The sequence below is a fragment of the Lissotriton helveticus genome, chromosome 7 (genome assembly GCF_964261635.1).
Source record: "Lissotriton helveticus chromosome 7, aLisHel1.1, whole genome shotgun sequence".
Classification (NCBI taxonomy): Eukaryota; Metazoa; Chordata; class Amphibia; order Caudata; family Salamandridae; genus Lissotriton; species Lissotriton helveticus.
In genome coordinates, this window is record NC_136068.1 from 1,152,519,591 (window position 1) to 1,152,531,828 (window position 12,238).

At 41.0% G+C, this 12,238-nt stretch overlaps 1 protein-coding gene across 1 annotated transcript in view; it reads left to right on the top strand.

The window, feature by feature from the left end:
• Positions 1-12,238, top strand: part of LOC144770056 (ABC-type organic anion transporter ABCA8-like) — a 2,854,033-nt gene that overhangs the window by 2,707,893 nt on the left and 133,902 nt on the right. The window contains exons 31-33 of the mRNA XM_078654287.1: positions 748-839; positions 6,353-6,540; positions 9,463-9,538. Coding sequence (XP_078510413.1) covers positions 748-839; positions 6,353-6,540; positions 9,463-9,538 — 356 coding nt within the window. The remainder of the gene's footprint in view (positions 1-747; positions 840-6,352; positions 6,541-9,462; positions 9,539-12,238) is intronic.

The following is a 12,238-nucleotide window of genomic DNA, read 5'->3' on the forward strand; positions in this document are numbered from 1 at the left end:
ATCGAAGTGCCAAGTTTGTCGCATTGTTGGGGGACGCAGTAAGAAACCGACACATCACCTCCCCGCACAGTAAAAAAAACGACGCATCACCTCCTCTCAGGTAAGGAACCGACGGATCACCTTCCCTGCGCAGCAGTAAGTAACGACGCATCACCTCCCCAGAGCAACGAACCAATGCATCACCTTCACAGATTGTAAGGAACCGACGCATCACCATTCCTGCGGCCCTTTTTGTTTGTTTGCGTGATTCATCCACGGTACTTTGTGTGGAAAGTGTCCCATCTGCAATTTGCTTTGACCTGAACTATTTCTACCATTTGAAAGTCATATTGTTATTACTGTATTGTGGATTTTTGTTCTTTGGTCTTGTTTTGGTTTAGATAAAGATTACTTATTTTTTTCTAAACTGGTGTGGTGTCCATGTGTAGTGTTTTCACTGTATTACTGTATGTGTTCACAAATGCTTTACTCACTGCTTCTGTGATAGGCCTGTCTGCTCGTACCAAGTTTGCAAGAGGGTGAGCAGGGGTTATTTTAGGAGTGTATCCCCTTACCCTGACTAGAAGCAAGGGTCCCTATTTTGACAAAGGTATCTACCTCTGCCAACTAGAGACCCTCATTTCTAACAATCCCTTTACTCAAAGATCGTAAAACTGCGTTTTATACAAATGCCTGATATGATAAGAAAGTTGTGGTGTCAAATGCAGGTTCGCTGTAACGTGTAGGATATTTTCTGATTGGTTTCAGGAGAGATATTGGGACTATTGGGTCCCAACGGAGCTGGAAAATCGACGACTATTCGTATGCTAACAGGAGACACGAAACCAACTGCTGGGCAGGTAAACATAATATTTAATTCACTTCTTTCCTTAATGATTTTATCTATAGAGATTATATATATCTCTATATATATGTGCACAACAGTAGCCGAACTGTTGCCCCAGGTCCCCAGGATGAAACAGATGACCAACGAATCCAATATAAGGCAAGTAGGAATTTTAATAAGGCAAACTCAGCAGCAAAAGCGAACTGACGCGTTTCGGGCAGGTGTCCTTGATCATATGAATATATATATTAATATACTAACAGTTTCATTTAATTTTATGAGCACTGTAAGCATGGCCACAGCCGTATTTAAACATTCCTATTGAATATTTATTAATGAAAGCAAGGCCTACATTTACTAAGGGTTGCTTTGGCACTCACATCAGATTGGCCTTTTTAATGGTTAATAAAGCAAAACAATGCTTTGTGTCAATTTACGCAATACAAGGAACTACACATATTGTTAGTAGATAACCTGCCTCCCTAATTTTATACTGGTAGATTCAATCGTTTGAGAAGTTGTATCAGAGCAGCAAATGTACACACACCTTCATTATGTGCAGCCTAGTAGTTTGCTAAAAGCCCTTTAGCCCCCTTTCACTCTGAAAAGTTTATAAACTGGGTTATTGCATCCTGGCCTGAGGCATCAACACAGTAAAGTAGGTTTAAGGGTTACTACCTGCAGGTGTGGAGAAAATTGCTGATCATTAACAACTTTCACATTACATTTTTGTTTTTAATTTTTTTCACAACTGAGGGTCTAAGCCATAGCGGAGGGAACATGAAGATGGAAAGGAGCAGGCATTAGTGCCTTCAGGTAAACCAAATATGGCTATTATGACCAGTTTGCCTCCTCTGTCCCAACAACCTAAAACAGTTGGGGCAAGAACTGACCTCTCCCTTCCATCACTAATCCTGGACATTCCTCCAGCATCCTAGAGATGCTCATTCTTTCACTAAAGAGCCCATTGAATGCAACAACTGCCTTCCAGGCCGTACCTCGAGAGAAGGGTGACCCTTTCAACCAAACTCACCGCCATTCACACCCAGTTACCCTGCAATTTGTCCATTTCCACTTCACATAGACCAAGTTGTCCCTCTTCATCCACACTTCTGCCCACATAGTTATTATACCAAGACAGGGACACAAAGTCTTGGAATGAGGGCATGCCTACATTGGTATTCCACAATCCTCCAGGACAATTCAGCACTGCAAGCCTCTCACCTTCTTGCTGCTGTGGTGCTCCAGCCTTGCCCTGCTTTTGATATATAACATTTCTGTGACTACATTTCAAAAGGAAACTAGGTAGAGGGCAGAAAGTTAGGAAAGAGTTCCACAAACATGAACCTGGATGAAGAATCACCTAAACACACCACATGCATAACTGTTTCTGAGTGTTTACATAATGGTAGTGAATGCTAGACCGTAAGGAATAAGGCGCTTTGTTTACTATCCATATACTACAAGTGCTATATTCTGGTTGCTAGCTGGAGTGTAAGAGCCTTGGTTATCATCATCAATGCCTTTCATTGGTTTCCTATTCATAACATATTGATTTCTTGGCTCTCTACCTCAATCTCTCGCGTCATCACACTGAATGGATCCCCATAAAATTAGACTGTTTATACTGTTGCTTTATCTCTAGGGGCAGAGGCAGTACTAGGCAAGGAGGTGCATGTGCTACTACATACATAGCCAATCTTCTTTGGACTCTCTCACTCTAACCATTTAGTGATGGTGAGGTAGAATCTGCAGAAAGCCATGTCCACATCAGCAGTTTCACGCAAGGGTGAAGGCAGGTGCATTCTCGTGTACATTTGGTGGTGTTTAAGAAAATGCGAAGGACCCCAGAACTAGCAAATTACGCATTGGTGATGGACGAACTTATCGCACTAAATGGTGCGAAGAAGATCCAGTGGCTAACTAAACTTAGACATATGGTCACAAAGTTGGGACTGGCGGAATCTTGGACCACGCAGTCCCCTCCGCCAAAACAAGTAATTAAGAAAATCTACTGGGAGTGGATCCAGAATGAGGAACTTAGGAGTACAAAATGGGGAACCTTAACTGCCCAATTCCTAGAGCATAAGCCCACTGGGAGGTTTGAACCTCTTTTAGACTTTATTCAAAAACCAAAAGATAGAGTTATCTTTTTAAAAATGAGGTATGGGACACTTCCACTCAATAAATTCGTGGAGGGTTGGAAAGGAAGGCGGGCTCTAGACAGCACTTGTCCAAGCTGCCCATGCAAGATTGATTCCTTACCGCATTTTTTGTTTGGATGCAAGGTATACAAGAAAGCGAGAGTAAAATGGTTGAAACCAGTATGCAGGATGATAGGGGCCAGAGATTTTAGGGTTGCTCTTCGCATTTTCTTAACTGATACAACTTCTCTAGCCGTTGCATGTGGAGTTGCTAAATACCTATCAAGTGCTTGGCTTACCCGTACCACGTTGTTAAACTGCAATAACATATAGAGCCCGCAGGAGCAGAATCTTTGTATGTGTATTTCTGTTACTGAATGATAGACTGTTAAAATATTTGTTCTTAACCTGTATATATATATTTTTATTGTCTTTAAATCTTATTTTATCTCATGAAATAGCTATTAATCGTACCTCCTAACTTTCTACTTTTTATTCTTCACCAAATGTATATATGTACTTTTATGACTTTTATGATATTCAATCGAATAAAGTATAAGAATTGAATTGAATTGAAAATGAGTTTGATTAAGGCTTTGTAGCTTTTACTGACTAGAGAAGCTACTAACCAAGGAAGCCAGTCTGATTATGGTAACACAGAGATAAGTAAGTAAACATTTTACTGTATATAGTTAATTAAAACCTTTACATTTTTTGGTGCTAAAATCGTCCAGATAACGTTAAAAATTAAAAAGGATGCATAGGTAATATATACTATCATATTTACAAAATTAACATTGAATTAGATGTTGTGCTGTGATTTGCATCTCAATCCTTTAATTATAAACATTTTATTGTACCACGGTATGCAGGTCCTTAAATAACAATATAATGTTTACATAATAAAACTAAGTATAAAAAAACAATGCCAGGAGAAAAGAAAATGGTGAATTCTGCATCATTCTTTTCCCATGCCCAAAGATTCAAAGAATGCTATTTTTCAGATTTCTGTAGAAAGAAACTGACTTTCTGCAGGAATCTGGTGGCCCTGCATGCTACCTGTAACAATTGAGTATTCAGTGCTAACATTACTGCTGGCCGACATGATCTAATTTGATATGTACAAAATGCTTGTAATAGATAATAACGTCTCAAGTTTTTCACAGTTGGACAAATGCTCAGTAAATGAATCAGAGTTTCTTCCATTTGGCTGAAGAGTCTGAAGAGTGTTGTTGGCCATGTTTGTTTCCATGCTGGAACCTAATCTTTTGAGTTAAAAGCTCCCAACCGAGTTCGAAGTAGCAATTGTTGAATTGCTGTTGTCATATGGTCGACTAGGTATGGTTGAGGGGTGTGTCTCTCATATGAAGATAATACCGACCAGCCGTGTTTTTTCTTTGCTAGGGCGGCTTTGTCTATTATCCAGACTTTTTGTTTTGCTGCATTATTGGGTAGTTTATTAAAAGCTGCAAAGTTGTAGTTGGTATTCCAGTCTTCTTGCATTTTGAGGGTTTACCAATGCTTCTTCTAAAACTGTGTTCCAGGCTTTTTTTCCCTTTGTCTGATTCTTTATTTCGGTCCAACAGTGCCCCATCAAGGAATCCTCTTTTGCTGCTTTCAGTTTCCAACACATTTTTAATATTGCTGCTTGTCTTACTGGGTGCTGGTTCGATAGGCCAAATTCCAGACGTACTTGTGCTTGAGATACAAACTGTGGGATTTGAAAGATGTATTTGAATAACCCTGATTGTTGGCGATTCAGGAAGTTAGCATCTTGTCCTCTGAATAATTCAGAGCCATACTTAAGAGTTGGAAGAAACCTAGCAGCGATGACTTTTAGCAAATATAAGTTGGAAGGGCACTTCAGTTTTGTTTTTAGTAGATTTAGAGCAAAGCGTAATTTGTTCGCCTTGACTTTTCTGTTCAATAAGCGATATTTTAGAGTAAACCTTGAGTCTACCACTACTCCTAGGTACTTATAGCCAACACTCTGTTCTATGGTGTTTCCTGCTGCGTGCCATTTACATTTTTTGTTTTGTCCTATGTGTGATGAAAAACAGATAACCTTCGTTTTTTGTAATTAATAAACAAACCATGCTCCCTAGTATATTCGAGCAGCATTGTGATGGACCACTGTAGGCCCATTGGGGTCTGGCTGCATAGGACAATGTGGTCTGCATACTGCATGCTTCTTATTTTGCAGTGTGCTAATTTTGGAGGATCACTTTGAATTTCTGATAGCCTCTTATCCAGGACAGCAGTAAAGATGTTAAAAAGAGTGGGGGCCAGTACACATCCCTGCTTTAGGCCAATGCGCGTTGGGATCTTTGCTGTTGTTCTTTCACCATTCCCTAATTTTATCTTGACCCAGGTAGATGTGTGCAGGTTAATAATGGCCCCCAGTAGCATTGGTGGAATACCCCGATTTGCCATCTTTTGCCATAGGAGATCCCTGGATACCGTGTTGAAAGCTGCTTTTAAGTCGACAAAACAAGTGTACGGTTTAGCTGATTTGTCCTTAGCTTTTTCGACAAGAAGGTTCAAGGCTAACAAGTTACACAGTGTGTTTGTTCCCGGCCTAAACCAAGTCTGTGTGATGGGGAGGTTCTTGCTCGGGGTGACCCATTCTTCCAATGCTGTCAGGAGGTTTGACATGTATATTTTGGCCTCTACGTCAATGAGAGCGATCATCCTATAATTCCCTGGGTCCGATCTAGCGCCTGCTTTAAAAATTGGATGCAATATGCTTCCTCCTCATGATGATGGTATACTTTCTATTTCAAAGGCGTGGTTAAACAATGGGGTAAGGTGTTCTTCCCAGAATGATTTGTCATGTTTAAAGGGCCCATTTGGCAAACCGTTTGGGCCAGGGGCGCCAGTGGTCCTCATTTTTTTTATAACCATTGTACCTGGTGAGTTTTAATCCAATTTTCATCAAAATTTTGTTTGGGTTCTTCACTTTTTTGTTGGTATTGGATAGTGTGATCTGGTTTCATTGCTTGTTGGTTGTTGTTGTTCCCTTGATTTTGCACTAGATAATGTGTCCAATCTGCCTCTAATATCTAATATGTTTGCATTGTGATCACGGAAGGATCCGTTTGCTATGTTATTGATTTCTGCCCTATTATTGTTTAATTTACTTTTTTCCAATAATTTTAACCGAATTTCAGTTTGTTGATTCTTCTTTGCTATCCAAACCTCTTTTTTTTATATATTTGCCTTAATTTATAGGCTTGTCTCTTTGTAGCACAGATGTCTATATATGGTTGTTATTTTTTGCGCCAAAGAAATATAAACTTTGCAAATGGTAAAATATGTATTTAATACCTCCAAATGAGAGTGTCTGTATCTCAAAATATTTTGGAATGTGATATGTTTGCAGGTGCTTCTGACAGAGCTCCAGAATGCTGCCACTTCCCAGCGGGAGAGATACACTGAATCAACTGCGTTTCTTGGGTATTGCCCCCAAGAGAACGCATTGTGGCCTGGGCTAACTGTGGAGCAACATTTGGTGGTCTACGCTGCTGTAAAAGGGATGAGGAAAGAGGATGCAGCAGTGGCTATCAAAAGGTATAGTTTGAGGGGGCATTTTGCCTCATGGTAAATCAGATGAATATCTCCTTGTCCCATTTGCAAATGGGTGGGAACTGTTCTTAGAAACTGAGTAATGAATGATGGCAGCAGGAGCACCTGGTTCTCTATATAACTGTTACAACAATTTAGTTGTTTTCTATGCCTATTAGACAATCCAGAGTGAACCAATAAATAATGTTGTTATAGTACATATTGAATCTTCATCACAAAACAAGAACATCTTGAAAGGCATCTAGGCTGATAGTTTAAGTTTTGCAAAATTCCTCATTCCCTTACTATAAGGGTCCAACTCAAAATGAGCTGGATTTTTTCCATAGTGGTATTACTGATATGTCTAGTGTCTTTAAGTCTTGGGATAGGAAAAGGGGTACGGGAATGAGAGACTAAGGGTCTGATTCTGATGCGGTTAGGAGGGCCTCCTAATGTAATTTGCTCTTTCCAAATCAGATCGGGAATGTGTCTTTCCAACCGGCTCGGAAAGGTTTCCAGCCGACCGAGTATGATGCGAGTTAGGAGTTAGGAATATCCTAATCCAAACCTGATGGCATTTGGAATGACCAAGCCGCATGGAGCAGAACTGTACGTCTCTACGAGCTGCATTTCCAAACGACCGAGTACAATGCTGGATTTCGACAGCTCTTGTGAATCGTGCCACCTGACTCAAATCAGCAGTTGGAATCAGACTTTGGGGGCCTGTATTGGGCCCCCCTGCACCTCGAGCGTTCCTAATCGGGCCTATGGCGGTACGCATGGGTCTTCCCTTACCAGCCATGCACTGTGTGGCAGGCACAAGGGGGTGCCCGATTCTCCCTAGCCACCCCATTCTTCAATGGGAGCCTATGCATTTGGTCGGAACAAAGGCTCCCATTGAAGTCAACAGGAGTCATCGTATATGGAACCATCCGGATGCATCATACTTAGTCGGTAGGACTCTCCCGATCCAATTTGGTTGGAAACCATTCCCAAACTCATTCGGTTGGGAAGATTTCCAAACTGCATCAGAATCCTAAGATGGATTGGCTTGCTTAAGAGCACGGAATAAGAGTAAGAGGTACATGCACTGTCTTAAAATCTGAACAGCATTTATCGTCACTTAATGTTATGTACCTAACTCCAGAGCAGATGCATCTTCAACTGACACATTTTCTTTGTGAAACATAAAATAGAATTCCAGGTAAAGTCTTCTAAAATATATTTACATTTCTGGAGGTCCAGCTTTAATGTTAATGATTCTTTCTATATCAATACTGAGCATGGTACATGATAAGATATTGCTTATTCATTTGTTCAGAGTCAATATTGCCATCTTTATCCTGTGGTCAATCAACAGCTCTTTCCACCACAATTTAATTATCATTAAGTGCAAGTTGAGCGTCGGTGGGCGATAGATGATGGGAAGTCAGGTTGTGCTTGAAGGAGAATGTGTTGTAGGAACTTTGAAGCATCCAAATGTAGTGGCATAATTAGTCATTGGAGGTTTGCAGTTAAGGGATTGCTTGGATTAACTCGGAGGTGCACAATTTTGGTTTCTCCTGATTTGCTTAGTTTGAGTCATCACCAACTTTGAGTTGCCTCATAGTCCCTCACTATAGTGTCTGTCACCTCCTAAGTGAGTGTTAATTTTGCTTAATGGTGGACCTCACAAAACCAAAATTGTGGTGTTCTTGCTTCTTCAGCTTGTACCTTCCATTTCAGATGCAAACTCAAATATTTGATGCAAGGACACATTTAGCACTTAAAAATAGTGTGAAAAAGACAGGTGCTGCGGGAAACTGCCGCTCCAGTTCGGACCGTTCAAGTTGTTCCCGAGCAGTTGCAGCAAACGTTTGCCGCAAATGACATGTAATTATATGATGAGGCATAATTAAAGGCATTTTGTGTAAGAAGCATAACACAACATTTACAAAATTACACAAAATACTCTGACATAATTGAAATTTCACCCAGGCATAGTCAAGGCACCCTCTCAACAAAGAAACAAATAACTGAAGTGGAATAACCCTACAAATACACCAAAGACTCCTTCAAATAAAATTCATTAAGGAATTTTCAAGGATGTGCTTTGAATACCACTGTTGGATTTATTCTTATTTTTTTCAATGCAAGAAACTCTTCCTATGGAGCAAAAGTAATTATGAGAGTTTCAGCTAACACGTGTTTAGCTCCAGCGTGGACATGTGCTCAATTTTTGAAGAGTTTCTTGGAAAGGATATCTACTGATAAAAAAAGCCACCTGAATTGCCCTCACTATATCTTTGAAAACTCCTTTATATTCAGTTGAGTCTGCTACTAGCCCATTGTTCATTGCATGTACTGAATGATTGTGCTTTGAGAGTTCATAATGTTTACAAAACAATTTGTACATATCTAGCAGATGGAAAGAAGGGGTTCTTACTCGCGCCTCTATGAGACCCAAACAGGGCCAAACTGGGAAGTTGCCACAGTGAAGTATCCTTAGTTTTGTGGGGCCTTTGTACTGTTGCTTAGCTGAGGACATCCTAATGTTCGGGTTGAAGGACAAAGGTTGACACGTGGACAAAATAACATGACAAATCTAGCCTGTTGTGTGCAGGCTAAAGGTTTCGTCTGCGGGCAATTGTTCGCGCTTAATAAATGCCAAAAATAAATAAATAAATAAATTCGTTGTTGATACAATTGTCAAAGGACACTGGTGGAATGATGCAGATTCCAAAGTCCCTCTGATTGAACGAGATGGTAAAATAAAAACCAGAATGGATGTAGTATAAGGGAAAACGATTTTTAAACAAAGTGTATTGCTCACTTTCATTCCCTAAATGAACAGTAATGAGTTGGCAGCTAAGGTAACCATATTGGAACAAAGCAGAAAGACTAAAATAAGCAAATGTATAAATGTGCTCCCCATTTCTTTTAATACAGAGTGACTGATGCGTTGGAGCTAAATGAGCATTTGAAGACAACGGTGAAAAATCTCCCTGAAGGTCTAAAGAGAAAGGTGAGAATAAATCAAAATGGTTAACAGCTGCCAGTAGGTAAACTATCCAGTGTCATTAGGATAGTGTAAATTACATTATATGGCCTCTTATCCCCAAAGACATCGCTAAATGTGACCTAATGTTAGCTTCCCAATAGGGGTGTGGATTTAGTAATTTCTGACAGCCCTCAGACCTTTCGAACTGAATTTCATACACCTGTCATGATCTGACATTCTGATAAATCCAGCTCACGAACTCCCCTACTCATCAGGGAGTATCATTTTTTGCAACCACAGTTCTAATTTCATCTCAGAATTTCAAAGTCCAAACTGCACATCTCATAAATCTTTAATAGGATATCATCACATCTTGCCTTTTCACAATTAATATCAATGAAGGCATACCCCTTGCTATATTCCTTGAGAACATGAGAAAGGAAAAGTGGTAAAATGTTTTTTTATTTAAAACCATCATCAAGTAATTTACTAAATACTGAATGTTAATGTTCTTATTTTGATTACCTTTACATAAATGCATGCCACAGGAATGAAAACAAGAAGCCTACATCTGTAACCGAATGACTATTTATTACAGGAATTATGGTATTTTTCAGGCAAAACCCAACCCCACTCTCTCTAAAACACATGATATTTTTTTCTGGCTGATCTATGGCTCTTTCTTTTCAATATAAAAACACTATCATCTACCTTTATTTAAGAAAAACATTGAGTATGGTGGCAGGGAAGGGCATTGAATAAAATGCTAAATGAACTAGTGGAACGATAATGTGCTATCGTATTAATAATCCGGCAGGCGGGGTTCCGCCCCGCACACTCCACGGAGTCAGTGGTGCTATCGGTCCTTGACAACCTCAGAGAGGGTATGGACACCAACCATCCCCAGGCCCTGGTCCTCCTCGACCTCTCCGCCGCCTTCGACACGGTTGATCATTCCATCTTACTTTCTCGTGTCAGGGCGGCGGGGATCGGAGGTTCGGCCCTGGTCTGGCTGTCCTCCTTCCTGAGGGACCGCATCTAGGCAGTACGCCTGGGCGACTTCTCGGCGGACTTCCGGAAAGTCCCATGCGGGGTCCCCCAGGGTTCCTCCCTTTCTCCCCTTTTATTTAATTTGTACATCATCCCTCTTATTTTTGCCCTTCACCAAATGGAAGTCACCGTTCTTAACTATGCGGATGAGCTGCAGCTTATTTTCATCTTGTCCCCATCCCCAGAGTCCATGGTGAATTTTCAGTCCACCATGATCTTCATCCGGGACTGGATGAATTACAACCACCTAAAGTTAAATCCAGATAAGACCGAGTTGATTCTGACAGGTGGTTGCTCCAGTCCCTGGACCTCTCTCTTCTGGCCCCCCTCACTAGGTCCCCCTCCATCCCCTTCCTCCTCCGTAAAAACGTTAGGGATCAAACTGAATAACCAACTCACCCTGCACTCCCAGGTCAGTTCGGTGGTGTCCTCTTCTTTCCTTTCACTTCGCACCATCCGCAAAGTTTCCCGTTTTTTTCGTTCTCTGCCCTTAAACTCATTGTCCTAGCGATGGTGGTCTCCCGCTTGGACTATGGAAATGCTCTATATTGCGGTATGCCCGCCTATAGCATGCAACGTTTACAGCTGGTTCAAAACCAGGCGGCCCGCCTGGTCTACAACTTGGCCAAATTCCATCACGCTACGCCTCTCCTAAAGTCCCTACACTGGCTCCCTATTCGAGAACGAGTCCAGTTCAAGATGGGATGTATCACCTTTCAAGCCCAGGCTGGCACAGCTCTTGCCTTTATCTCTGCGGAAATCAAGGCATACACCCCCGCCAGGGAACTTCGCTCATCTTCCCAACACCTGTTGGCAGTCCCACGCTTCAGACGTAAAAAGTGGGGGGGCACGAAACTCTCCACACTTGCCCCCGCCTTTTGGAATTCTCTGCCTGCCCACCTCAGATCTTCCACTCAATACTGCCACTTCCGAAAGGCCCTAAAAACCTTTCTTTTTTCACCAGCCTTCCCTTCATAATCCACCCCTCCTCATCTTTCCCGACTTGCCTACCCTCTAGGGCTCAGTACCTCATAGCGCCATGAAACCGCCAGGTGTACGCGCGCTCAATAAATGTTTTAAACTCAAACTCAAACTCATAATCGCATTGACTTCCATTGAGCTGTTTTGTTTTGGTCCTGATAAACAGCGGTTTGCAATTTACTCTATTCAAGGTTGAATTCTCAGCAGGGCGCCATACAACACAATAGCATTTAAGTGCATTACTATCTGCTGTTCGGGCAAATGACCAGGCTTAAATTAGTGCATGTAACATAATTATCTTCGTTTTGTAAAGTAAGGTAATATTACACAAGATGACACAAGAGAGAAATCGTACAATGTTCTCCTAATGTTCTTCTGACAATAAAAACCAAAGAAATAACATACAATCAATATATAATCTGTGTCAGATGAATCCTCTGCTTTTCAACCTTTGAGGTTGTTATCTATCTGAATGCAAATAGAAATGACTGCATTATAATGCAAATAGGAGGGTGTGCTGCACTACAGTCATTCTTTTTCCATTTCTTGCTTCGGGTTGGCCTTCCCTTGGACATCCAGGAGAAGGAAATAGAAAAAATAATTTGCTATGCATGCACAGAAACGAAACATAGGGACACTTTAGGTACTCTTCATAGCTTAAATATGTGTCACTGTCATCAACTAGACTTGCGT